Consider the following 27,944-nt stretch of genomic DNA (forward strand, 5'->3'; position numbering starts at 1 on the left):
CGCTTATTTTCACCTCACACTTTAAACGAAATACTTTAAAGCACGGTTTATATATTTACACAGGTTTGACTACTTGTACCTTCATACGTGCTAGCGTTATGAGCCTCTTCAGTTCTTCTGACAGGCAACCCTGTTTTCTACTATGCTACTGGTACGCCCTCTAATGTATATAAACAGAACTAATTAATTTATTATAAATTAAATATTTATAATAAATACACTAATGAGCTACCGTATTTATAATTTGATAATATGTATTTTAAAATTTATTAATTATCTACGATACATTTAAATTTAAAATATAGGTGGCGCTCCATTTTTAAATATAAATATTATTTTAACAATAGTTGATTATAGTTCAGAAACTTTACACAAGCCGGCGCTGTAGGAGCGAAGTAGAATTTTTCAAATTCTCTAAACGCGGGAGTAGCTCATAAGCGTCCATCTCTGAGCCGAAGTAGTCTAGCCTGTGTAAATATATAAACCGCGTTTAAAAGGACTGAAACAATCGTCTGCTGTGACTCGTTTTTAAAGTAACTAGCTTCTGTTAAACCATGAATCTATATAACCCTAGAATATTCAACTCTATCACTAGCCACGGTATACTCTGAGAGAAGGGGTTTACCCTTCCATAAAAACTAGGAGCAACAAACACAAGGAGAACGCAGCTAGCCTTTAAACACGCTAACGAATGGTTGTGTACGAATTTCATTGGACGAGCGTCACGAGCCTTAAAGGCTGAACGTTTTACGGGCGGGGGGAAGACAATTTCTAGCCAATGAAAAATGTACACAAGAAAATCAACGACTTTTGACGGGTTGCGTTCTCCTTGTGTGGGGTGTTGTGTTTGTTGCTCCTAGCTGGCATAAAGGGCTTGCCACCACCCTCCTACGCGTTGCAACCTGCTCATCTGAATTAATGGCTTTAAGAGTCGTTTAAAGGGTATTAGCCTAGCTGAAAGTGTGGTTGAGCCTAATTTCGCTCCACACGAGTGATTTACTTTTTTAAGCCAATAAGAACGAATTCGGAAATGATGTCATTCTAGGGACAAATAGTTTATGAGAGCAGAATTAATCTTTTATTGCCTTTAATTATTGCGTAGGAGGGTAGTGGTAAGCCCATCATGCCACGCGAGCCAACAGCTCCCTTACACTTACTATTACCGCGAAATAACTTCTCACGGACGGTTCGCGTTATTTTGTTAAAAATAAGGTTTGCAGTTATAAATATTTCTAGAATAAAAATTCAAAATGAAGCGATTCTATCGAGTGCCTGTGAGGTTTTTAACAATTTACTTTAGTGACATATCTGTGGTTAGTGTTTGCCATATTATTATTATTATTAAATAATAAATGTTCTGTTATAATTATATTATAAAAATAACTATATCAATTGACTCCGGCCCATCCGTTGCCGTAAGTGACCTAGGATATTCCAGTTAATATTCATGGGTTATTCCATTTGAATATTCTTGACTTTAACAAATTATGCATTTCACTCAGGGTTGTAAGAAAACTGTTTTTTTTCTTCAAATATACCATAAGCGTAGTTTAATTTCAAATGAGGTTTTAATTTAATTCAGACTAATTGTTGCGTCCGTAACATTAATTGTATATCAGCATTAACCCAAAAAAGTTAGTTAAAAAGGACCAAAAACATTGTTTTTTACCAAATTCTAATATGTGAACGTGTCCCAATGTTTTTTTTAATTTAATATTATTTAATAAAGGAAATCAGTTAAATAAAGTAATTTGGAAATAAAATAGAAAAAGAACCATAGAAAAACAAGATATTCCAAAACTGTAATTTTATTGAAAAGCCTAATAAACTCGTTCATCTAGTGCTACTATGATATGTAAATATTATCCAAAAGAATGCGTGAAGGTTTGGAGTACGCGTTTATTGTAGCGGCTTAACCTCTCAATTTGTTTTCTAATCTAATTTTTTTTATTTGCTTTAGATTTGTAATCTCCTTTTTCTTCTAAATAAAATAAAATTCGCTAAAAGTTTTAAATTATTTTACTGCGAAGGAATTTACTGCACAATTTATCTTAAATTTGCCCCATTTTGAAAATCCAATGTAACCGGAGATGATTCATTGCTCAATTCACTTCAAGTTCTAGATTTATCGGAAAAACGAACTTTCTAGCTTGTTTACGTGATGTTTATTTCAAACTATGCAGAAACAAGGCGTCGCGTTTGAAGCTGTTGAAACTACATCGTAAACTGCCAGTGAGTAAACGCAATCGTCGAATAACAATTTTCGCATAAGGCCTAAATAAATCAGCTTTTTCGGACTAATCTAATCAATGATGTTTTTAAATCACGACGCGTAAAATACATCGCGAATAATTCCGAGATTAATATTATCTAACTAGGCTTTGACGTATTAATATTCCCAGTCGTTTAAAACTTAGTCAAATAATTTTCAAATCTGAATGGAACTCATTCCGTAAAACATGTTTGGAATATACTTCGCGTTTTGCGTCTTGTTCGCTACTTGTTGGGGCAAAGGGATCCAAGAAGGTACTGGATGGTTCGAAAGTCGGGTCGAATACACGCTCAACTTTACGTGGCCCATCGATGACTTCCTCAATTTGGCAGGCAGCGGAGCTCATTGGAGCTACGCCAGTCAACAATTCGCCGCTATCCCGACAGGATTGCGTTGGAAGTTTAGTCTTTACAGTCCAGGAAACTTCACGGAAGGTGGCAAAGTGTATCTGGCGATAAAGCTCGAGACTCTGCCCAAACGGTTCGAATACTTTCTCGGATCTGCCCAATGCGGGCTGCTCGACGTCAACGACGAGTTCAAGTACGTCGAACGAACCGGGAAGAACGCTTTGCTGCCATCTCTGAATCTTCGATTCGATCCTCTCGTCCATTTCAACAATTTGATTCAAGATGCCGGCAATCTCTTGAAGGCTCCCAACGGAACTTTGACCGTTAAATGCCAACTGAAAGGAGATCTAAAGGAAGATTTGATGAAATTGGACATTAGTCCGGCCGGCGTGGTCAGCCGATATCCTTCCAAGATAGTGGAACAAAGAGAAACTTCGAATTTGGAAGACAACGGTGACTTCTCGATGAATTTCACCTTCGGCATCGAGAACTTCGAAGAATGGCCTTTGTCCTACGCCAAGAGCGAAGTGACCTTCAACCGGGTCGAGGCGGATCTCGAAGGAGCTTTTCATTACCAGTTCCGAACGTACAACCCGTCCAGTAATTTTTATCCGGCTTACATTTGGTTGGAATCGTTGCCGCGCGGTCGCGCTAAATTCACGGGCTCGTGCACTTGCGGGGTCATCGACAACAGGAAGAATAAGTTGCCAGGCGAGACGGTGGAGATGGGAGACGCCTTCCCCAGCTATTACTTCGCCTTCCCTCGCGCCGTCAGTTGCGAACAAGTCGAGAACCGCAAGTCCAAGGTGATGCCCGACGGGGTACTCCGAATTTATTGCGACGTTCAGGGTGTTCTGACTTTGTACCCCAAAAATAAAAGGTCTGGTTGAACTGAGAATAAAGTCCTTTTTTTCATTTATTGCTCGATTTATTCTTAAAGGGAATATAACCTGCAAAGCAATCTTTATGGAAGACCCCTTCAATTTTTAAATTTTCCTGTACAGTGGCGCCAAACCTTTTTAAAGCAAGAGTGGCCGGTGCTGAAAACGTTGGTGTTCCACACCAAATACCCGGGGTTATATTCCCTTTAATACACGTTTTTGGTCAGACCCAAGATCTATATTATCACCAATTAGACTCACAAGGAGACATTCAAACTCGTGGGTTAAGTAGACCTTCATGTACCTTGAAAACTCCTAAAGGAAAAAGTTTCGATGGTTATTCCAACTTATTCGTTTTGCCATGCCAACCAAAAATGTTTTTCCAACTCAAGTTTAAACTTTCGCTACGTAAAATAGGATTGAAATTTTCAAAAAATTAAAAAATTAAAATTTAGGCAAAACAATTTGGTAAAATTGATAAAATTGGGCAAAATCGATAAAATTGGGTAAAATTGATAAAAATGGGTAAAATCAATAAAATTTCGGTCAAATCTTAAGGGTTTACAAACCGTGATTTTGCCATGTGCTGTTTTACGTAGATAAAGCTTAAACTTGAGTTGTGAAAAACATTTTTGGTTGCCATGGCAAAACAAAGGGCCGTTGAAACTTTTCCCTTTAGGAGCTTTCAAGGTAAATGAAGGTCTACTTAACCCCCGAGTTTGAACCAAATCGGGGAGAAGCACCTCGGGATGTCTACTTGCGAATGTTCTATCACCTGTTGGAATTTATAACATGTATTGCATTTTCCGTCATCTTTGATAACTTTATTTAAGACCATTATTTCCTATCGTGATTGAATCGCTTTCTTAAGGACGTTAATGCTTCGGTCACTTTCTTAATTTCATCTTGGAATAAAATGTATGATCTTGAAAATTGAATAAAATATTTGTTAATTATCGATAGAAAAAGTATTTTATTTTAAAATAGGAGACACATCACACGCTGTATTAAGTAAGTTTAGTATGTTCCTACTGCCGTTTCTTCTACCGCGAAATAGGATAAATAAACGTTTTAGGCAATACTTGAAAAATATGTCACGTCAATATGTCTAATTATTTTCATTAATCTTCCTCGTGCTCCTAATCTCCCTCGTGCTCCCAAACCCCCTCGTTCGCCCAATCTCCCTCGTGCTCCCAATCCCCCTCGTGCTCCCAATCCCCCTTGTGCTCCTAATCTCCCTCGTGCTCCCAATCCCCATTGTGCTCCTAATCTCCCTCGTGCTCCCAATCCCCCTTGTGCTCCTAATCTCCCTCGTGCTCCCAATCGATCCCCCTCGTGCTCCTAATCTCCCTCGTGCTCCTAATATCCTTCGTGCTCTTCGTCCTATAGAAAATTAAATCAGCTCGGTACCTAATAGTTCTGTTTTAATGTGGCTCTTACGTCACAGTCACTTATAGCGATTTCCATTTAATTGTTCGAGATTAGCTCTGAATCTTTCTTGGACGTCATAGATCTCACCCCAATCGGCTAGAGTAAAACCGCAAATTGAACATGCCGCTATCATATTGATGTTTTTCTTCTGCTAGTAATTTGAATTTTCGCGTCTTGGTTTGCCATTTTGCCAAAAAATCTAAAATTAACACGCAAAAATTTGCTCCGTCTCGATCTCGATCCGTTGATCTGTCGAAATCATCAGATTGGTTTTGGACGATCTCGGAGCACCCGAAAGTGGGAAATGGAACAAGCGGAACTTGATCGTAGCAGATCCGAGCACGCAAATGGAACATAAAATGTTGCTCAGAGCGATCTAGAGAGCTCGAGAGCAGTCAAATGGAAAACGCTACTACTTTTACAAGTCTACGAGCGCGCGCTACAGTCGCCAGGGAAATATAGCTTTTTCTAGCGCGCGTGCAAATCGCTCATGCGAAGAATATACTAAGTCTTGAGACTTAAAAGCAACATTTTAACCATTTGGGCAAGACCACTTTTTAGTTCCTAAAACTGCGGATGAGACTATGCAACCCAGTCATTCTTCCGAAGTATAAATAAATTATAAATAAAGAAATAAATAAGTAAATAAATAAATGAAATAAATAAAGTTACCTTATTTTTATAAATATTTCTCCATCCAAGAAATCTATTTTCAGGGAAAATAGCTCTGATACGGGGGGAAATAGGTCCTTCAACCCTTCGCATTTCCCGAATAAGCTGCGTTGAAGGACGAATTGATGAATTTGTTTACGTTTTTGGAATTTTCCATTTTCACTGGAAATGAATCTCGTGGTTGTAATCTTATCAAATCGTTTTTCCGCTAGTATATATATATATATTTCGGGGTTATCCAACGATTTGATATTCGCCATTTTGAAAATAATCCTTCGCGGCGGTCCATGTAAATCAGTGGCGAGCCAGTTTCAAAACACTCCGGACCCCCAGCGATCCAGCATGCTCTTCGCGCTCTTGTTTTTGTCGCTGCTTGGCATGTTTCAGTGCCTCGAAGCGGAGCTCGGACCACGATTTTCGGAAAGAATTTCAGAGGACGGAGGCGAGAATCGGTACCTACTGAACTTCACGTGGCCAATAGAGGACATCCTTCAATTACCGGCACCGGGAGTTGTTTGGGAACTAAACAGCACCGTATTCCCTCCGCGACCGAATGGCTTGCGTTGGATCTTCAGTCTGACCAGTCCAGAGAATCGTAGCCAACCGGAAGCTAAAGTGTTCTTGTCGTTTCGTCTCAAACAGCTGCCATCTAATTTCTCCTATCTATTGGCTTCGGCGAAATGCGCGATTCAAGACGTTGATGGCAATTTAAAGAACGTGGTCAAAACTGGGAAGAACGCGTTACTTACCCCTTTTAACTTGCGATTCGATCCTTTCGTCTACCTTCACCTCCTGACCCAGGATAGCACCCTCCTTCAACCTCCCAACGGAACGATGGTCTTGGACTGTTCCATCGAGGGTATCTTGAAAGAGCATATCGTGTCTCGCAGGGTCCGGCATAACGGCCGAGTCAAGAGTAGCATGTACCCGTCGAGGTTGGACTTGTTAGCGCAGACGGGTCAAATCGAAATGGATGGTAGTTTTAAGTTCAACTTTACCTACGAAGTGGACGAGTTCGAGGAGTGGCCTTTAGTCTATTCCAACGGAGGCACTTGTTTCAACGGAAGTGGGAATGCCCTGCGGTGGCAATTCAGGTGGCTCCGGAAATTAAATTTATATCATTCTCCTTTCTAAGCCTTAGTCTTTGTTTTTCCCCAGGCTGCATAATCCATCGAACAACCACTATCCGCTGCTCATGTGGTTCGGCTTCGTTCCCAACAAACTCAATAGTTTCGCGTCGTCTTGTAGCTGTGGTCTAATGAATTCTAACGGACACAAGGTGTTGACTCAAACGGTCCTCGTAAACGCCACTGGTTCCAAGGCTTTCTTTGAGTTTCCGAATTTTATTAACTGCGATTCGTTCGACGCCAGGAAGCCAGTTTTAATGCCCGACGGATTGCTCAAGGTTAACTGCGTTTTTGAAGGAAGTTTCGCCTTGAGAAAGGATGATCTAGATAGCTTGGTTGGTCGGGAACTGGACGTTTGTACAAGCTAGGGGTATTTTCAGAAATAACATTTTCTAAACACTTCGAGAAATGTAGGTTGGTTTAAGAATTTCAAAAATACCTTTAAACTTAGTGGTCAGTATATAAGTAAGAATCCATTTAGGTACCATAAGAATAGACGGTAAAATAAATGGGGGTGGAATTTTAAACCGTCATTCCTACTTAAAAACTGGACACTAGCCAGGGAGGGAACACGGGATTGGTTGGTATTGGAGCATGCGCAGAGACCAATTTTTAACTGTCGCCGAGTAACAAATATCTAAATCGTGATTCTTCGTAGAGCACGTGGCGCCATCTAAGTAAACTAACCGTTATATTTCGGGAATAAAAGCTAGACAAAATGGTTGTTTAACTGTAAATTTACCTATAACTTGAATTCTTTAAATTAAAATACAAATTATTAACTGAGATCAATCGTAATAGACGTGAAAAACGGTTGAAATGACTTCAGTGACAATTAAAGTCGCAAAGTGGGGAGGCTGGCAGCCATGCTGTCACGAAACGTTTCCCCTTTTTTCGTACCCTCAAATTCAAAAACCCTTCAGAGGCTGGGAAGCCGTTGGAATTTATTTTACCGTCTATATGGGAGCATAGCTTTAGCCTCTGGTATCGTCCTCGCAAACTTTGTAACGAAAGTTCGTCTGCAATTTTCACACCACGTAAACAGCGCACTCAGGCATTAGAATCTGGCGTTTTAATTTTTTTTTTCATTTCGTTAAAATGGCGGAAAAAGCAAATATCTGCCCAAATGGGTTTAAATCGGATTTATTCTCTTCCTTGGCGGAAATTAGTGTAAATAATTTTATTAACGACAATGGGTTGAAAGATCTTAATACTAGTTTGTAATGAAATAATAATTCCGAAGGTAGTTTTTCTCTAATAAATAGTATTTGCTTCAATAATGGCTTTTGATTTCGTTTTCTTTTTAACATTTCTTTTTTTGGTCAGCTCCATTTTCAATTACTTAAAAAATAATATTTCAAGGTCGTGTAGTAGCGCGGGTTTATCATAGATGGCAGGAGTGAGTTACTCGAAATATCGAAGCAGACGAACTTTCGCTACAAAGTTTGCGAGGACGGGTATTGAATCGCGGTCCTCCCATATTCTTATGCTACCTAAATGGATTCTTGATATAAGTTTAAGTTGTTAATTTTAAATTAAAATTCAATTAATGTTCATACTGTACAAATACGTAGTATACTAGTTTAAGTTTTATATAAAACGTTTTCTATTTTAATGTCAATTAAAACATCTACTTTGAGTAGTATTTAATTCGAGTTGACCTTATCAACATAGCTACGTTAAATAAACTGATTCGGTCGAGTTTATATAGATGGCGCTGAGGTTCTCATTTCAGAAATATCTCTCGGAACCAAATATCATTTACGAATATTAAATATGTTTAAAACGTAATAAAAATCAACTAGTGAAAGTCTATTCAAGAAGTGTTAAACTCTCTTCAAAACCTAGAATATCTTATAGTATTTTCTGTATCATTTTTCTGTTTGGTTTTTTGATAGAAATTAGAATAATAATTTTTTGCTCATACAACTCGAATTTGCTCATAGCAATGTTCGTAGCCATTTAGTTTTTAGAGAGGTTAAGCAGAGCACTCTAGACGATTGAATGACAACGTCGAGAGTCACGTGAACATTTTAGACGTTTTACTCTTCCCGTTTGTACTTCCACGGCCAACTTTGACAGTCGCGCAATAGCGGCCAACCCATTCGTTGAAGTTTCTATGTTAAAGGGGAACGGTCAAGCTTTAACCAGTTAGATAGCCCTATAGCCCATTAAAAACTAAAATTAATGGCGAAAACCGCATCAAAAAATATTCAGTGGTTAATTTTTAATAAAATAAAGAAATTTCTGGAAATTGAAAATCACGCGTCCACCGCGTCACCTGGTGAGAAGTCGGTGAGACGGAAAAAAACGTAAAAGTGCGCGCTGCTGAAGACGCGAAAAATTTGTTTCGCACGCGCGGCGGCGCGGAGCGTTCCAGTTATAAGAGATCTAAGCCTAAATTGCGCGATTTTAAAAGTTAGGATAGTTCGCAAATCGCTCATACGGGGTTAGGGGCGCTGGCGGCAGCCCCTAAGATGGCGGCGAAAATTCAAACCCAAACACCCGGCGTTCTTTTTCGTTTCAACTTTTTGGGCCAAAAGCTATTTTTTCAAGACAAAAAATAGGTACGTGTTAGGATATTGAAAGTATTGTTAATCTTTTGATACGGAAATAAGGCCATATTTGGAAAAGCTTGGCCGTTCCCCTTTAACCTACGAACAAAACCAACTCTCGGCCTTGAGCGCCCCTAGCGGAAAATTATTTTTAGAATAGTTTTTGCATTGAAGCCGTATAAAAACGAGCGTGGCGATGAACGCCGAGAGTTTATTATGTTTATAAAATTATAGCATGGTTTTGGTTTATAGCGGGAAAATCCTTGTTCATGGAATTTCGGCGAATAGGTTGGCCGCTATGGGGCGAGTGTCAAAGTTGGCCGTGGTATTTCCGAGTCAAATATTTAACAACTTTAAGCAGTGGGGAAATGACCAGTTTAAAAATTGCCCGGACCAGTTTATTAATTAAATCGGAAGGGGGGGGGGGTAGTGGTCCACTGGTGTTTTAATTTTTTTTAAGTGATTCTGCTTGAATATTTTGCAATTGGTAGGTCCAAATGTTATATTTTTCTTCTTTGGATTTGAAGATCTGTGTAACGGCGGCTGTGGCATGTTTCTACACTACAATTCGAATTAACTAGGACTGTAGGAGTTAGTGGACTAGTGGTTTTAGGCAAACGAGTCGGGTATCGAGTACGATATTTTTTTCATCGAGTATTCAAGTCGAGTCGAGTAATCGAGTACTTGATAAAAGGGAAATTTTCTTATGCGAGTCAAGTAATTCAAAAAAAACCTCGAGTAATATATTTAACGAGTAGGGTTATCGAGTATACTTGATTAGGAGCTGGTCTTATTCGAATAATTATTAAATTAAATTTAAAATTAGTATAAACTAGCTTTCAATGCTGAAAAATATTCCTTTAATTAAATGAACCACAATTTTCAGAACTTAAAGGGCAACGCAAGTGAGCTGGCATTTTTGTGTGAATATCTATGCAAAGTGCGAAATTTACGGTAAACTCTGCGGGGTCTCGCCAGTACCGAGTGGGGGTGTAGGGGGTTAAAAAGCACCATGCTTTTTCTTTTTTTGCCACAGAGCTTTCGTTGCCCTTTAAAGGCCGAGAACAGAGATTCCATTTTCTCGTGTGCGAATTTAGACCCCCACAAAATTGAGTGACAGCGTCGACAGCTTGACCGACGGCTCGGACTGTTTTTGAATAGAATATATACAGTGAGCATCAAAAAAGAGGTAAGCTACAATACATGGAATTGTCCAGGCGGTCACTCAAGCTGTCAGAGATGTCAATCAGTTGTCACTCGTCATAAAATTAAGTACAGGATAAGAGGGGTAGAAATTCGCTCTGGTCTCGGCCTTTAAGTAACCTTATAGTGACTAGTGGGATATAAAAAGACTAGTATACTAGGCTAATAGCCTAATTATAGAAATTAATAGTAAAATAACCATAGAATATACTTTTTTTAATTATTAATGTACCGTCTGTCCGTATATTGTTTAGGAAGTTAAAACTCCTGAGTTCTAACGCCGGCCGAAATCCGAATTCGTGAAGTGACACTCCAAACCAAAACCAAAACTTAATAATATTGTTTGAAGAAAAACCGCGCAGGCGCACTACGTATTAAAAACCGTGATCCATCCCCAAGGTCATTCAAAGCATTTGTTGTTCTTTACGTCTTGTAGGTACCGTTTATTATTTCCAACCCAAAAAATGGCAAAAACCCGTCTATGAACTTACAGCAGCTTATTCGAGTAATCAGATACCCGACTATTCAACTTTTTGGTCTCGATAATCGACGAGTGTTTTCCAATTACTTATTCGAGGTCCAGTTCAAGTACTCGATTTAAAAAAATGCCGAGTAATCGATTACAATTGTGGGGGCTTTGCGCCCAGACCATTTGACCTAAAAAAACTCGTTATATTGGAAATTGTAGAGACCATGAATAATTTTGAACGTCTCAATGAGGTCATTTCTTGCACGCCTGTCCTTAAGGGACATTAAATTTAAGCGTTTAAGGCGCTCTTCGTAAGAAAGAGTACGCGTACCATTAACCAATTTCGTGGCTTTTTTTTTGTTCTCTCTCGATATGCTCGATATCTTTGACTAGATAGGGCGACCAAATACTCGAGCAGTATTCGAGATGAGGGCGAATATATACACTGTACACTATTGTAAACGACTTAACACTGAAATGCGAAAAGGAACGGCGTAGTAAATAAAGAGCGCGCATACCACGAGCAGCGGCAGCACGACTATGAGTAGCTCCAAACATACGGCCACTGAGCATAACCCCAAGATCACGGACTACCAGGGGCGTAGGAACCGGGAGGGGCAGGGGGGGCAATGCCCCTCCTTAGAATATTGCAACTTATGTTATTGCCCCCTCCAACCTTTGGTCAGTTGAAATCTTCAAAAGAGTCAAATTATCATTTTAAAAGCATATACAGTTTATAGAACCTCAACTGTGTTTAAATTTCAGTCTTTTCCCGTCAATTTACATAGTAATGACAAGTACACATGCATTCGGAGAAGCTACATTCCATTTAAAATTAAAAACCATTCTCCAGACCACTTTTCGTTTATCTTTGCCCCCTCCAACTTCTAGAACGTTCCTACGCCCCTGCGGACTACAGTTTGAGCCTCAATCAGCTTACCACCCAAACGGTACCCCAAACAGGGGTTTTTATCCCCACAATGCAGTACCATTGACTAAGAGGCGTTGAAACCCATGCTATTGGAAGACACCCATTGCTCAAGAGCTTGGATGTCATTCTGTAGGGATGTAGAGTCCCCAGTGACGAAATTTTGCGGCCTATTTTGTTGTCGTCTGCAAATAGTCTTAGAAACGACTCCTTGACAACCTGGGGCATGTCATTGATGAAGATGACAAAGAGAGTTGGATCCACAACCGAACCCTGGGGGACACCGCTGGTCACCTCACACCAACAAGAACGCGCACCCCCCAAAACAAGAATTCAGAAATCCAATCTACAATCGTAGAGGGGACCTCTAAAAGCTCCAGTTTACGAATAAGTAGAGAATGTGGCACCGTGTCGAAAGCTTTCCGCAGGTCCAAATAAATTAAATCAAACGAGTCACCACCATGTTGATCTTTAGAGAAGAACGATCGACACCAAAGTATCTCGAACATTTGTCTTCAAATGTTTACAAAGGATACGGGTGAGACTTATACCTCTAAAATTATCATAGGCACAGGAGCCAGGGGTTTTACGGATAGCAGTGATGTTCGCCTGTTTCCACAACCCAGGATGTCTACCCAGTGAGATAAAGCGCGTATAAAGCGAAAGTAAAGGCGAGGCTAAAATCCAAGCGCCCTCGCGTAACAGCCGAGGGTGAACATTATCTGGACCCGGAGATTTAGCAACAGATTGCCGTTGTAGGTAGCGTCTAACAGTGGAGTACGTCAAACCGAAGTCAAGAGGAGTTAAATCGCTAGGAGGCGAAGTAAATTGAGAAAATAAATTTCCTAAATACACAGCCTCCAAATGAGGCTCCACAGTGAAAATAGATTTAAAAAAAAAACATTTAAAGTGTCAACAATTAAGGCAGGGTCCCTCAGTGTTTCCCCCGCTGAATCCTCAACCACTATGAGTGGGTGTTTGGGGTTGAGGGAACTAGCAACGTGAGAGTAAAGGGCCTTTGGGTTACTGGGAATTTCATCAACTAAGCGGGTCTCATATTTAAATTTAGAAGATCGAATGTGTTTGGTGAGAAAGTTGCGCTGAATTGTGAAAGAACGTCGGAAATCACTAGATGGAGAGATTCTAAAAGCGTGAAAGGCGTCTCTCTTGGCCCAAATAAGCCTAGCCGTCTCACTGGACCACCACGGTTCCCCGCGTAATCCCGAACGCTTGTGAGAAGGTTTATTTACCGATGGGACACACTCATCCCTAGCTTCCGCCACGAATGACAGAAAAATATCAAACATCGTATCAATGGTAGGTGCGTTATGGACTAGAGACCAGTCCTTGGTTTGCAGCGCTAACCGAAATAAATCATAATCCCCGAGATTGTAAGCAAAATGAGCTGGGAGAGGGGGAGGGTCGGGAACAGAGCGCAATACAACAAGTTTAAATGCGAGCACATCATGATCACCCTTCCCAAAGGGTGGAAGATGACAGAGATCAGTAATAGGGTCCCAGCCAAAAGTAATAACTAGGTCAAGAATAGATGGGATATTATTCCCCCGACGACGGGTGGGAGACATAACATGCTGTCTGAATTTATAGGAGGAGATTGAGTCAAGGAGTCTCTTCTCGACAGAGCGAACTCCTTTACGAGTAGTAAAGGAAGACCAATGAATTTCAGGGGCATTAAAGTCGCCTAACACAACAATACGGTCAGCTAACTTACTAGCTCTCTCTATAACACCCAACATTTTTGTAAGAAACAATAGATCTGAGGACGGACTGCGATAACAACAAATAATAAACAATAACATACCATCAACCTTAGGGGAGGTTAAGGATCGATTAAGAGAAGCGGCAAGCGCCGGCCTAAATAATAAAACACAGTCTGCACGAAAGGAGTCAAAACCGTCAATACCAATGTCCTTGTTGAGCCAAGTCTCGGTGATGGCAATGATGTCCGGAGCTTTGTCCCAGACCAGGACTCTAAGTTCTAAGATTTTGTTTATTAAAGAACCTGTATTAGTGGACAGGAAAATAAACGAAGCACGTCCTGCGAGTGGGAGAGAACTCCAAAGCGGATGGAATATAGAGTAGTGACTCGCGAATAAGCGGATGCTCATTTTAGAATTGAAGAAGAAAACTTTCTTCTTCCATGGTTTTAGTTTCTGAAGATAATGGAAATAGCAGTGTAGAGGTAAATTATTATTATTATTAAATAATAAAGTAATTGAAAAATTAGGCGGAAGCATGTGGCTTAGGCTTTAATCTTGGATTAATAATATGACTTTTTTTTATTTATCCAAGCTTCAATGTAAGTTCAATCATATAATTATAAATTTAGCCTTGGCTTAAGCCATTTAACATGTTTAGAACTTTCGTAAGTAAACACCAATGAGGTAGAATGAACTAGAGATACAAACAAATCTGGGATTCGCGGGACACGTTTTATTTGACCAGGAGAATTAGGCTCAAGTTTCAACTTTATCCAATCGTGTCGGCGCAGATACTTTTTAACATTTAGGTTTCCAATAACACGAGAGATGGCGCCATCACGATTTGATTAAGTTCATTTACTAGGCCTAACCACCAGTCCTGTAGGATGTAGTTTGCCCATGGGTAAACAACAGACTTGTAAATAGTGTATATTTTTAAGAGAGTCCACTGGACCCGGACCCCTCCGCCGATCTATTTTTTCGACGAGTCCAGGACTCTTCCCTCTTTCTAACCCCCTCGTTTAAATTTATATGTTCTTTAATCTCTCTTTATTCCTCCATATTATATTTGAAAATAAATGGCACCTAACCAGGCAAAGCCTATAAAATTTTTATGGTAATTATACAAGAGACAGTCAGTAATCGAACTACAGCATCAAAGTTTACATATTTTCATATATAATCGTGATCGGGTAAATTAAAATGCTCGTAAATATTATCACAATTAATTTAACCATTAAAGTCTTCATTCCAAACCCATAGAGCTTAATTTTCTCTCTATACCTTTATTCATTTTAATAAAGCAAAATTTTGGTCTTCAATGGCACTGTTACAATGGACGCTTCAATAAAAGATCCTCGGTTTCTACTCCCCTCTCCAAATTCATCTGGGAAGGAGCTATTTCCGGTCGGTCGGTTAAACGGTTAGAATGGCTAGCCAAAAAGTCATTTATAAGCCAATTAGAGACGCGTTTTTGCCCTCATGAGAATTTTGCGTCAGATAAGAAACGCGTCGGCTCACGACATACTAATGTTAATTTTTGATAATATATTTTAAGGTAAAATATATAATGTTACTAAAACTAAGTATAAGATAATATTGTTATTATTGTCATCCTCTTATGGTATAAATAATTAAAATTATATGTAATATTTTTATAATACCGGGCAATTTTAAAGCTTCTCATGTAGGCAGAGTTAATTAATTTCGTATAAAATTATCTTTTGGAAAAAGATGAAAACTCATTCATTTAGAACTAAACATATTACTTTTGCAGTACGGTATGCAACAAGTGTTTCCTTTTAACCAGGTAACGTTTTTGGTATGTTAAGGCTTAGCAAAAAACCGATGTTACGTTTGAGAAAATTTCCAGCTTTCTAATACTAGATTTTTTCGCTTTTTATTCTCACTAGATGGCGTTAGTGTCTACATGAAATATTTTTTTTCGTCGCCATTACAGATCTGCAAGTTTCCCGCGAGCTATTATGTTTTTCAATGATAGGTCTTGTTGTTAGAGATGAAATTTTATCGATTGTGAATCTATATTAATATTAATGTGGTTTTTATAAAATGGCATACCAAAATTCTTCGGGTAAATACTGTGCAGTGTATAATTGTTCAAACAGTAATAAAAAATTACATAAATGGAAAAATTCCCTATGTGAAGAACATAAGCCTTGGCTTCATTCTGACTGCCCATGTTTGATTCCCTATTCGTTTCATTCATTACCAAAAGAGGATAATTTAAAACAGGCTTGGATTAAAGCTATTAACAGAAAGAATTTTGAACCATCTAAATTTACATATGTAAGTAACAATAAATAACTTTCATAAAGGATTTAAACTTATTGAAGTCTTATATTTAATTAGGTGTGTTCTCTTCATTTTGAAGAAGAACAAATTAATAATCGAAATAAAATACCAACTAAACACCTTGGATATCAACTTGTAGGATCTATTCCTAAGCCAAGACGAGTTTTAAAGAGAACTATAGTGACTGATAGCTTAACAAAAAGCAAGAAACAAAAAATTGAAGTTTCCGATCATTCAGATAATAGTAACGCTGTTCTGAACATCACGAATGATAATGAATCTGCTTTTGAAGAGCAAACAGTTATGAGTAAAAACTGGAATGAGAAAGAAAGAAATGCTGGCTCTATAGTAAGAAAAGATTTTTCATGTTCGGTGAAACCCGAAACGAAAGAATCAGCCACGCAATATGTGCTACATGTTGACCATTCATATTGTAAACCTCTACTTGATTCATGTTCAGTTGGAACTCAAACAGACTTTCCACCTTTTTCAAGTGGAAACTTAAACAACGCTGACTGTCGTTTCTTCACTGGCTTAAATTTAGAGTTATTTTTGCGATTAGTTACATTGATGAGTGGATGCGATGTTCCTTTCAAACTTCCACTTCCTGACCAAATATTACTAGTACTTATGCGACTCAGGCTTGGATCATTATTTGGAGATTTAGGGCGACGATTTGGTATTTCAACAAGCCTTGCTAGCAACATATTTAATACATGGATGCATTTAAAGAAAAGTATCCTAACACGACTGCCATTTTAGACTGCACAGAAATATTCATTGATCGACCTAGATCTCATCTGACAAAAGCGTTAACTTATAGCAATTATAAAAAGAAAAATACTGCAAAATTTTTAACAGCAATATCACCAAATGGTCTTATTATGTTTGTATCAGACGGATACGGTGGACGTGCTAGTGACAAATTTATTACCAATGATTGTGGAATATTAGATTTCATTTTACCAGGTGACGAATTAATGTGTGATCGTGGTTTTTTAATTGAAGAAGAATTGAGTGAACATTATGCCAGATTAAATATACCAGCTTTCATTAAGGGGAAAAAACAGCTACCAGCTGAAGACGTTCACAGAACTAGAAAAATTGCTTCAGTTAGAATTCACGTTGAGCGTGTCATTGGCAGGTGGAAAACTTTCAGAATTTTTAAGCAGATATTACCAGTAACTACTTTAAAAGTTTTAGATGATATTGCTATTACTTGTGCTGCACTTTGTAATTTACAGTCACCAATAATATCTCATTAAATGTAAATTTTTATTTGACAATTAGCATTCATAACCAAGAAAAATGTTTCACATTTACTTTGTATTTTAATTCTTTTCTATTTTGAACATTTTTTTTACATTGTTTGCATTCATTTTGAATAAAACATGTAATTTATTCAGAACAAAATGAATAGGAAGCAGTAGTGTCGTTTCGTACAAAACATCGCAATTTGTATTTGCAAATAATACCCACTACTTTCTTTTAAGAACAATTCTTAGATCATATTTCCCGCTTTGAATTAATTTTCTTGCATTACTGCAATTCGGACTTTTAATTTCTAAAATAGCGAAGCTCCCAATTAATCCATCAGGACTAGCCGATAACCAAGGTTCCGATTCAGAAATCCAAGTACCAGTTTCAATAACATTATAGCTAGTTATGGCTTTAAACTGCTCACGAGCGACTGGTTCAAGGAGAATTCCTCTTTCCATGGCAGCTGTAGAAAATTTCTTGAATCCCAATTTTGTACGAAGAAAATTTTGAGGATTAGTAGTTTCCCTCTTAGGGATATTATTAGCAGTCGAACCAGTTATTCGTATCATACGACTTTGAGACCATATTGCACTACCCGATTGATCAATTGTATTAGTTGTTAAATGTTCTCTTTTAAATTCTGATAAAACTATTAACTTTTCATAGAACACCCTATAACGTTGACAATTTAATATGACTATATTTTCCTCATCTAAAATAGTTTCACTTTTACAAGTGTGGTTGAGATTTATTTGGGCGCGTTGGTCTACAACTTTTACGGTTTTATTCAGTGTTTGAGAAATTAAAGATGATTTGTCTTGAAGAAGCACTGATAAAGGACTAGATAATAGGTGTTTTTTAAGATTTTCATGGCTTGTAAACATTGGTTTAGATTGCTGAGAACTTGCTAGTCTTTCTTGAGTTTGGTCATTAGAATTTGAAATGTCTCTTATTTTTGAAATCTTTACATTCGGAACAGGTAAGTTCTTTGGTGCACAAAAAGGAATATTTTTAATCTTGGTAGGAACTATATTTTTTTGAGTGCCAGAATTCCATTTTGCTAAAACATCCGTACAGCCAGTTTGTGTGAGTCCTTTTAAATGGGCATATTCAACTTTAAATAACAAAGCTGCAACATGACTACAGCATTTTGCCAAGCCAGACATGCAAGTACATGATGCCGATAACACTGTCCCATTCTTCAGTGTGGCAACCCATGGTTCGTGCTGCTCATTGTTGATATTTTGAGATGGAATTACTTTTGTCTTTATTATGACAACGTCATTATGCAGGTGATGGAAAATGGTCCCTACCCATCCACTCCGTAAATAGTTGTAGCCTTCTAAGCTCTTAAAAGCTTTAAATTCTCCATCTTTATCTTCAGTTATTCTAGTATTAATGAGGGTAGGAATGTATTTTATCAAATGTCACAGATGGCCATTGTTTCATATCATCTTCCCAAATGGTCAATTTGTTTGGATTTGGAAATTCCACTTCTGTATCTCCTAGTCCTTATCAAGAAAAGAATGATAAATAATGGTTGTATTCCAAATCCTAAGCCAGCCAAGGCTTAAGTCTAAAGATACAAATTTTCACTTATAAACTTACCTATTTTAACTTTAATTACTTTATCAGATTCCATGGTTCAAAATTTCATTCACAAATACATTAATTCATATCACAGATATTTGTTTATTATAATAAAGGCGAAAATATCACATAGCTCGCTTTAAAGCTACCCGAATTCAGCAGATCTGTAATGGCGGAGCGAGACATTTAAAAAAATGGCGCGATACAGACGATACACGAAAAAAATCTAGTATATTTCAACAAGCACTATATAAATAATAACTTATGAGTCCTGGCTGTCGGAAATATTACTTCTTGGCAATTTTTGGGAAGATGTTTTATTTAAGCGCCTATTACTGTGCCTAATGGAATACAGAGCAAGACTATTAATTATGGACTAATAATTTCCATACTTCGTTAGTCTTAGACTAACGAAGTATGGAAATTATTCCCCACACGGGCCACACCTGTTTAAGTTAAAAGATGGCTGGCCCAAGTTTTCCAAATTTTTCGTTGGTCATTGTCAATTTCTATAGGCCTCACAGATAAGTATACAGATAGGGGAGCTGTAGCTCCGTGGGGAATCCGACTAATATTCGGAGAGCTGAAATAGTGGCGGTCAGTATACACTATACCATAGAAATCTCATAGGTAACTAGAATGCTGCCGCCTACGGCCGAGCTTGACGCCAGATCGCCTTGAACCTTCAGCCAATGAGAGGCCGTAGAGTGGTTCCGCCAAGGAGGATAATAATCCTCCTTGGTTCCGTTACTATAGCGGGAGATAGGTGACGTCATTCTCTCTGGTGACATTAAATTCTTGGCAGAACCGCTCTTTGAGCTCTGATTGACTGAGATCTGGCGTCGTCTGCCACGGCGTTTGGGCCATTTTCCAGTTACACGGCAGCATTCTAGTTACCTATGAGATTTCTATGCACTATACAGATACCTCAAAGATAAAAATAATTCAACTTTTTATTTAATTCTCGAAATTTTCCCTCTTTTTACACAGCTAACGATATAATTTGAGGGAGTCCCGTGGACTCTTTACCCCCTTCTAAAGACATTTTTTTAGGAGTCCCGTGATTTTTTTCAGGGGTTTTTGCCGCGTGGACTGCCGCTATTTACAAGTCTGGTAAACAACCGGCTAAGCCGTGCTAAACATTTTTTCGCTTTAGGAGTAGACGCCCGTTAGTAGCGCCACCTGCATTATAATTTTAATTATTAAAATATAATTAGTAAATAGCATTTGGAAATGTTCAGCAATTTTTGCTTTAGTTATAATTGAATTATCCTTACATTTAAAATAATAATAATAATTAGTACTTTTTACACAATCTAGGTGGCGTTTGGGAAGCTATAATTTTAACGGGTATAAAGGTTAGCAGTACGTAACGGTCCCCCTTCTTTAGTACGTACGAAACTACACCGAGTTCTAAACTTCTAATCAGAGACCCTAATAGCTACGCGTGCCAACGAAAAACACAGGCTAAAGATACGACTGGTAAGTTTCTAATCAGCGCGAACCTTCTTAATATTTTATTTTTTAACTTGTATTTTTGGTGTCTGAGGCCTTTGGCCGAAACCACAAGTTTGTTCTAAAAAAAAAATCAGCGCGCACCGAAATATTATAAAAACCGTTCTAGTTATTTCTTCGATTTCTATGGCTGCTATTTCCGCGGGATTTTAATTCCATTTCGCGTAAAAAATCAGTTAGAGGCTGGCAAGCCTGCTGCCTAGTAGCTCCGTCATTTTAGACCGGTCGTTGTGTTCATATGCACGGCGGTTATTTAATTAACTAGGAAAATGGTAACTTTTTATTTTAAAAACTTGTTATAATTAATATATTAAGCTCATATGTATAATTATTTAGTTAAGTGCCCATCAGGAGAAACCTTTTATAATTTGATTTAATTGTTTAAAATCCGTGTTGAACACTAAGCCTAACAGCAACGTGGCCACGTTACTGTAATATAGACTTGGCCCCTTCTCAGTTTAAACCTAATGCAAGATAATAGAATATTATAATAAACGTTTTCTGTTATAGGAAAGGCCGTTAAATTTAATACGCGATAAAATCGGTGCTTATATCGGTTTCGGTATTGTTTATCTTGTAATATTATTATATTTTTTTATAGCAAAATTCTTTTTTTGCAGTATCGGAACTTCGTTCAGATAGGCCGAGTTGCATGGTTGCAATATGGACGAAATGAAGGACAATTGGCAACAATAATTGATGTGATTGACCAAAACAGGGTAATTGTCTTTACTATTAAATAAATTGAAAGAATTATGATGATGAACCTTTCAAATAGGAATTGCCGTCAGATCCATAAATGACGATGCTTACTTTCTGATTAATATATAAATATCTATTATATATTATAAAGATTCTTTTTTCTGAGTGTTACATCCATTTTAGGCACTTGTTGAAGGCCCGCGAGGTTCCAGAGTGAAGAGACAGGCAATACCTTTCAAGCAAATGAGGCTTACGAAGTTCAGGATGAAGGTACCTCTTCACGCATCTACCAAAGTGGTTCGTAAAATTTGGGAGAAGGATGAAATTGAGAAGAAATGGAAGGAGACCAGTACATACAAGAAAATGCAAATGAAGAAATTAGTAATTGAAAATTTTTGCATTCTGTCTATTTTGCAATAATAACAACATTTTATTTTCAGAGGAGAAACATGAATGACTTTGATAGGTTCAAGTTGTACAAGGCTAAGCAAGCAGTAAGTTAAATTCTGGTTTAACAGAAAGTTTATAAAAGTTTGTATGATGAACCCATTAAATAGGAATTGCCGTCAGATCCATTAACTGACGATAAAATAGATTCTGACCGATTGTTTTGTTAATTCTTTACCCCCCAAAATCTAAATTGAATTTATTTAACAACCCGTTTTTTATTTCAGTACAATCGCGATCTTAAAGTTGCCTTTTACAAGTTGAAAGCCCAAACCAAGAAAGCACCTAAGAAGACTAAAAAAGCCAAGAAACCTGCCCCTAAGAAAAAGTAGATTTGGAAATAAATTTACTCTAATGTACATTATTTTGAAAAGGTTCAATTATTTCTTAACATTACGCACGTTCCCTACACTGAAATCTTTTTAATATCTTATTGCAAGCATAGCGGTGCCAGGGAGTAATTGTTTCCATAAGAATAAAAGGTTAAATGTATAAAATAAAAATGTTTTATCCTATTCATGAGCTAAAGCTTTGTTACTTAATTGGTATGCTCATTTTGCAGGACTCTAAATTTTGAAATATTAACAGATTGTTGCGCGTACTCTCTATCTTCAATAATTAAAGCTAGTGACTTAGAAAAAACATTGACACGTTACCTCCAGTTATCGAAATCGCTATTGCCAAAAGAGATTTGTTAAAATGGCTCCCAGGGTACAACATTTAAATATAATTTCAAAATGATAATAGTTGATTAGTTTCCAATGAGTCTTGGATGGTTTGACTTAAAACTTATTACTATAAGTTAAAAAAAAATAAGTAAAATAGCCTTGAGTTAATTGCTATTAAAAGAAATAGGATTATTGCTTATCACAACATTATGGCTTCTATCACACTAAAAAATATATTTTGTGGCCTGTTCCTGAATATAAAGTTCCTTATACACTATAAATCAAACTTTTGATAGTTAGTGTCAATTTGAATTAGGATTCTGGTAGTTGTATGAGCTAAAAAAACTCCTATTTTAGAAAAATGATTGTTTTAAACTAGAATAACAAAGGTAATCTAATTATAGAAATACTCTAAAATATTAGGTATAAAAGATGAATTAATATCAAGGCTAATGAAGTGGTTGTGGTATGGCAACTTGGCAAGTAAGTTGGGTCCTTATTTTTATCTCAATTTCTATGACCCTTGTAATATATTTTAGTTGAATTTAAAAGGTAACCTAAAAAATTTTCACTTATTTTAATTTTCGATAAAGTTTTAAATTTACAAGGTTCGTTCATCAAATTTACACTATTTATCCAACATAAATACATAAAATAGTATTTATGTTAATTTGTCAGAAGTGCTCCGGCAGTGCCCTCTATTGCAGATAGAAGTTAGTTAAAAATAAAAAAATTATATTAGTCGATTATGAAAATAATTTAATGTAATGAAAATCTATAATTTTAATTAATATTTTCGGTAAATATATATTTCAAATTCAGGATATCTTTACTCATTAACCTAGATGGCGCTCCCGTGAAACATAACATAAAAGATTTAAAGGTACACAGCTACATAATGTCAGGAAGCTTTCCTGAATATTTTTATCAACAGAGTTTGTTTATTTTAATTAATTTCGAGTATAAGTAACATAAGAATAATAAGTATGACAATTCTCAAAAATTATCACCGAACTGATTTTTAAAGTTATGGCGAAATCATGGTTTATTTTTAAGTATACAGAGCCCCCTTGATTGCTCGAGATTCGCTCCGAATCTGTCCCTGACGTCATAGATCCAATCGACTAGAGTCAAACCGCATAATGGAACATATCATTATTATAATACTTTATTGTCAGGATAGAGAAAGTGAAATACACTTATTGGGCTCCTGAGTACGCACTTATATTACGTACACCAAGCATTCAAAAACAATATTAACATAAAACAAAATAATACAAAACAAGATTACCATCACAAGACAGAGATTTAGATAAAAAAAATAAACAAAAGGGGGCATGGGGTTGATGTGACGGGAAATAATACGGATAATAAGAAAACTAAGCGGAACAGTATAAATTATTATGTACAGACAACAACAGGTGAATCGGGGAAGCTAAAGAGATTGAGCGGTAAATAGTACAACACACAATACAATAATATAAAACTAATTCAGATATTTACAAGGGGGAAATGGGGAATGACTAGAAGGTCCAGCCCTGAAACTTGTCCAAACGTGATTTAAGAGAACCAACCGAGGATTTAGTTTTGACGGCAGAGGGGAGCTCATTCCAGTGGTTAATAATACGTTGAGTGAAAAAGACCCGTCTGGATAAACAGCTGCACCTGCAGTTTTGTACAGGGTTGGTGCTTTTCGATCAGACCATGTAATTTTAAAGAACTGGTCGGCCGTCCGGTCATAGAAACCATGGACAATCTTAAAAGTTTCAATGAGGTCAGTTCGAAGGCGGCGATCAGAAAGGGACAAAAGGCCCAGGCGCTTAAGGCGGTTAGGATAAGGGAGCGTACGCAAACCCGGGACAAGTTAGCATATTCCCGCGCTTTGTTGTTTTTCGTCTGCTAGTAATTTGAATTTTCGTGTATTGGTCTGCCGTTTTACCAAAAAAATCTAAAAGTAACACGCAAAAATTTGCTCCGATCTCGATCCGTTGATCTGTGGAAATCAGCAGATCGGTTTTAGCAAATTTAGGCGATCTCTTAGCACCCGAGAGCGGGAAATGGAACAAGCGGAACGTGATCGGAGCAGATCCGAACACGCGAATGGAACATAAAATGTGGATCAGAGCGATCTAAAGCGCTTGAGAGCACTCAAATGGAAAACGCTATCAATTATTAGCAAAATGGTCAAAACCTAATTTAATCATTTAAGACTCTTGGGCAGAATTTAAATAAAACCATAGATTTAATTTTAAGTGGGGAGGGATGTTCCGAATAGTGGGTTGTCATAATAGCATGATATAAATATTTAGGTCAATTTGGAAAAATCATCACCTCACCGGACTGATTTTCGGAGATATTCGCGACCGAAAACTATCGCTACGCTCCCTTTCGTTCGCCATTGAAGCCTGGATAGATAGCAGCTTAAGCAGACGCTATTAGTTTCCCATCAAATATGACTTCATAAATACTAATACTTGCATTTTAGTATAATTTCTGCATCGTATTTTGATAAAACGTTCTTATGTTGAAATAACTTCTGGTTATTTCACGTTTGAACTAAAGTTAACCTTTGTTTTAAGACTTTAAAATTACATGCTTGTGATAAAATAGACGGGAAAGTAAGTTCTAATAATTTATTAGAAATATTTACAAGAGTATAGTTCATAACATGGTACAAAAACAGCAAAGTGAAGTTACCATCGACAATTTTAAAAAGTATTTACAAAAACCGGGATGTCGTTTCTAAAATAAATATAGTAAACCGTTATTGGAGCCCCAAGAGCCCAGTTGGCATCCCGAAAGCGGATGGAGGCGGCACAATTACTTGTGGGACTGATTTACCAGTTTCAATTATCTCCAATGGAACTGATGGAATGTCTTGTGAAACAGGGATATCAATGGGGGCTGCAATGAGCAAGAACGGTAAATTAGCTGATGAACGTCATAAAAAAGGTTTAAGAACACTATACATACCCATGGCAGGACCATAGTGTTCCACCGTTTCGCTGAAACCACTGGTTACTGATACCTGCCCTTCGACCCGAGGAACGCTTGTCAAGCTCTTGCCTACTCCCACCACCGCATTTTGGGCAGTCTTGGCCCCAGGTGCGCCGATGGCGATTTTTCCAACTGCGACAGCTTTCTTTCCAGCTGCTAATTTAGCGCTTCCAACTGCTAGCTTGGAGGATCCGACTCCAGAGATTATTTTCCCAACTCCCACCTTGACTCCGATTAGCTTGGCGCTACCGAGACCACCGACCAGTACTTTACCGCCGACGATTTTGCCAGCCCCAATGACCATCGCTTTCTTGGCTGATCCTAACCCAGCGACTTTAGTACCGATGATGACTTTCCCTCCAACCAGAGTCGCTCCTCCAAGACCGATGGCAGCTTTCTTGGCGATTCCGAGTTTAGCGGCTCCAACGGCTAGTTTGGTTCCAACGATCAGTTTACCGGGGATCAGGGCCTTTCCACCGATGATAGTGACAGCTTTTCCTCCAGCAACAGCTAGTCCCGCTTTACCAAGGGAGACTTTACCAATGACTCCGGCTCCCGCTTTAGCTACAGCTATTTTACCACCGACCAAAGCTTTTCCTCCGATGAGAGCAGCACCACCGACCTTCTTCGCGAGACCAAGACCAGCGGCTCCGATTACTGCTTTCGTTCCAATGACAGCTTTGCCTCCAGCGATTGCTAATTTAGCTCCAGTGGCACCAACAGCTACCGTGCCAGTGACCAGAGCTTTCCCTCCGACGACAGCAACTCCGCCAACCTTCTTCGCGATCCCAAGACCAGCGGCTCCAACTACCCCTTTAGCACCGATGACAGCTTTTCCTCCGGCAACAGCTAGTCCCGCTTTACCAAGAGCGACCTTCCCAAGGACACCAGCTCCTGCTTTTGCTACAGCAACTGTACCTCCAATGACAGCTTTTCCTCCGGCAACAGCTAGTCCCGCTTTACCAAGAGCGACCTTCCCAAGGACACCGGCTCCTGCTTTTGCTACAGCAATTGTACCTCCAACGACAGCTTTTCCACCAGCAACGACCAATTTGCCTTTACCAAGAGCGACTGTCCCAACGAGCCCAGCTCCGGCTTTCGCAACAGCAACCGTCCCACCGACCAAGGCTTTTCCTCCGGCAACGACAACTTTGGCTTTCCCCGCGGTGACAGTTCCAACGACTGCGGCTTTAGCTTTTCCGAGGGCGATCTTACCACCAGCGACGGCTTTTCCACCAGCAAGGACCACTTTGCCTTTTCCGACAGCTACTTTTCCCACGAGCCCAGCCTTAGCTTTTCCCAAAACTACCGTCCCAGCTACGACTTTGCCTCCGAGAAGGACGGGGACTGCTATGGCCTTAACTAAGAGACCTTTCCCGATGGCCAGAGCTCCGGCACCTTTGGCAACAGCGAGTCCTCCTCCAATCAGACCCTTCTTGGCGATAGCAGATCCAACAAGCCCTTTCGTCAACAGGAAAGAAGAGACTTGGAATTCTTGAATCAAGAGGCCGAAGCACAGGAATACTATCAAACTCTTCATATTAGCGCCCATGACTGTATGAAAAGGTAATTTTTAAGATTAATACTAGTTAACTAATCAATAACTAACACTTCAACGTTAGTGAAAGAAGCTATACTTACCAAAATACCAGTATTCAATCAGATGTTGAAAATGTACCACTGTAACAACCTGTTAGAATACAACTACGAAGGGAATTGAAGCTGGAGATCTGATGGTCGATCGAAAGGCCGATCGCCTTTTTATAATGGTTAAAATACATCCGCCAAGTAGCTTCGTCCAATCACGGAGCTTCCGTATCGACTCGAGGGAGTGGGATCGGTAGTTATCCCCCCCCCCCCCCCTTGGATTTATTGCCAATTTACGTGCGTATAAAAATAGTCCTTCACTAAAAGCGAAGGCCTACTTGATATTATTTAAAATACTTTTAGTCATAAAAAATTCGCTGGCTGTGAAGATATTTAAAAAAAAACGATAATTAGGGTTACATACTTTTTGATTAAAATTAAGGCATTCAAGTTTATAAAGTTGTTATTTAGCATAAAAAGTAAAATATTGTGGGAAACTAAAAACAAAGGAGCATTTTTTAAATCTGATTTAAATCAATCTCAATTTAAATCGCGAGTTAAATCAAGTTATTACTTAAAAAATTGATTTATATCACCAATTATTCTTTTTTTTAGTAGTCAGCTTCCTATCTTAATTTATTTTAGTAGTCACTGACTAGTGGGGGGGGGGGGGTAAAATGGGGGTATAAAAACAAGAAGGACAGCCAACATTTTGCTTTACCCGTCAGAATAAGAGCCTGAATGGATTGCGGATACTCCGTGAAAAATCCGATCCGTCCAATCCGTAGCAATGGACAAATTGGTCGGTTGTGGATTTTTACATCTTAAAATTTTACGGATTGGATTTTGCTTGGATTAATCTGATCCTAAACAGATTTAGATTTTACAAACCCAACCCGTCCGTGATACGTACACTTCGGATCCAATTCGTCCGCGGCCCTTTCTCTTCGAATATAATCCGTAAGCGTTCAAACCGTAAGAAATTTAATCCGAACCGTCCGATTGGACAATTAATATAATGCAGTTTTTGAAAAATTGAATCCGTAGGATTACGGATGAATATATCCGAATAATTGGACGGAGTGGTCGGTTACGGTTTTTCACCTCTTAAAAATTAACGGATTAGATTTTGATTCGATGAATTCGATACTGAACTGATTCGAGTTTTCCAAATTCAATCCGTCCGTGGTCCGTTCACTTCGGATGCAACCGTAAGTGTTTTATGCGTAGTAAATATAATTCGAACATTCCAATCCGAA

At 38.3% G+C, this 27,944-nt stretch overlaps 4 protein-coding genes and 2 non-coding genes across 7 annotated transcripts; 5 read left to right on the top strand and 1 right to left on the bottom strand.

Annotated features, from left to right (window-relative positions):
* The first annotated feature begins 5,785 nt into the window (after positions 1-5,785).
* On the top strand, positions 5,786-7,915 carry LOC149945418 (uncharacterized). The gene is made up of 2 exons (XM_090175270.1): positions 5,786-6,697; positions 6,762-7,915. The coding sequence occupies exons 1-2, from the start codon at positions 5,946-5,948 to the stop codon at positions 7,096-7,098; spliced, it is 1,089 nt and encodes a 362-aa protein (XP_090031396.1). The 5' UTR covers positions 5,786-5,945; the 3' UTR covers positions 7,099-7,915.
* Positions 7,916-15,676: 7,761 nt separating this feature from the next.
* On the top strand, positions 15,677-17,184 carry LOC149945419 (uncharacterized). Its single transcript, XM_090176553.1, has 4 exons — positions 15,677-15,698; positions 15,774-15,913; positions 15,977-16,598; positions 16,652-17,184. The coding sequence occupies exons 1-4, from the start codon at positions 15,677-15,679 to the stop codon at positions 17,182-17,184; spliced, it is 1,317 nt and encodes a 438-aa protein (XP_090032679.1).
* Positions 17,185-20,415: 3,231 nt separating this feature from the next.
* On the top strand, positions 20,416-21,806 carry RpL14 (ribosomal protein L14). The gene is made up of 5 exons (XM_090174884.1): positions 20,416-20,556; positions 20,905-21,003; positions 21,170-21,367; positions 21,427-21,480; positions 21,661-21,806. The coding sequence occupies exons 1-5, from the start codon at positions 20,554-20,556 to the stop codon at positions 21,763-21,765; spliced, it is 459 nt and encodes a 152-aa protein (XP_090031010.1). The 5' UTR covers positions 20,416-20,553; the 3' UTR covers positions 21,766-21,806.
* On the top strand, positions 21,039-21,106 carry LOC149945421 (small nucleolar RNA SNORD49). Its single transcript, XR_016481099.1, has one exon. It is a non-coding gene; the product is annotated as a small nucleolar RNA SNORD49 (small nucleolar RNA).
* LOC149945422 (small nucleolar RNA SNORD49) lies at positions 21,520-21,589 on the top strand. Its single transcript, XR_016481098.1, has one exon. It is a non-coding gene; the product is annotated as a small nucleolar RNA SNORD49 (small nucleolar RNA).
* A 2,914-nt stretch (positions 21,807-24,720) lies between the features above and the next one.
* LOC149945423 (uncharacterized) lies at positions 24,721-26,807 on the bottom strand. Of its 2 annotated transcripts, XM_090175499.1 has the most exons (4): positions 26,740-26,807; positions 25,874-26,652; positions 25,075-25,720; positions 24,721-25,005 (listed from the first exon to the last, which is right to left on the bottom strand). In XM_090175499.1, the coding sequence occupies exons 2-4, from the start codon at positions 26,648-26,650 to the stop codon at positions 24,866-24,868; spliced, it is 1,563 nt and encodes a 520-aa protein (XP_090031625.1). In that variant the 5' UTR covers positions 26,651-26,652; positions 26,740-26,807; the 3' UTR covers positions 24,721-24,865. The 2 variants fall into 2 exon arrangements, with proteins under 2 accessions (XP_090031625.1, XP_090031624.1); XM_090175498.1 differs by having other exon boundaries at positions 25,075-26,652.
* Between the last annotated feature and the right edge of the window lie 1,137 nt (positions 26,808-27,944).

Source organism: Leiobunum rupestre, chromosome 5 (genome assembly GCF_980474605.1).
Source record: "Leiobunum rupestre chromosome 5, qqLeiRupe1.1.hap1, whole genome shotgun sequence".
Lineage (NCBI taxonomy): Eukaryota > Metazoa > Arthropoda > Arachnida > Opiliones > Sclerosomatidae > Leiobunum > Leiobunum rupestre.

Coding starts and splice junctions, on each gene's coding strand:
- LOC149945423 (XM_090175498.1), bottom strand. CDS start 26,650: ATGGGCGCTAATATGAAGAGTTTGATAGTATTCCTGTGCTTCGGCCTC. Junction 25,006..25,074: donor ACACTATGGTCCTGCCATGG/GTATGTATAGTG, acceptor TGCTCATTGCAG/CCCCCATTGATATCCCTGTT.
- LOC149945419 (XM_090176553.1), top strand. CDS start 15,677: ATGGCATACCAAAATTCTTCGG. Junction 15,699..15,773: donor GGCATACCAAAATTCTTCGG/GTAAATACTGTG, acceptor CCCTATGTGAAG/AACATAAGCCTTGGCTTCAT. Junction 16,599..16,651: donor AGATTTAGGGCGACGATTTG/GTATTTCAACAA, acceptor ATGCATTTAAAG/AAAAGTATCCTAACACGACT.
- RpL14 (XM_090174884.1), top strand. Junction 21,368..21,426: donor AAATGCAAATGAAGAAATTA/GTAATTGAAAAT, acceptor TTTTATTTTCAG/AGGAGAAACATGAATGACTT. Junction 21,481..21,660: donor TGTACAAGGCTAAGCAAGCA/GTAAGTTAAATT, acceptor TTTTTATTTCAG/TACAATCGCGATCTTAAAGT.
- LOC149945418 (XM_090175270.1), top strand. CDS start 5,946: ATGCTCTTCGCGCTCTTGTTTTTGTCGCTGCTTGGCATGTTTCAGTGC. Junction 6,698..6,761: donor GCCCTGCGGTGGCAATTCAG/GTGGCTCCGGAA, acceptor GTTTTTCCCCAG/GCTGCATAATCCATCGAACA.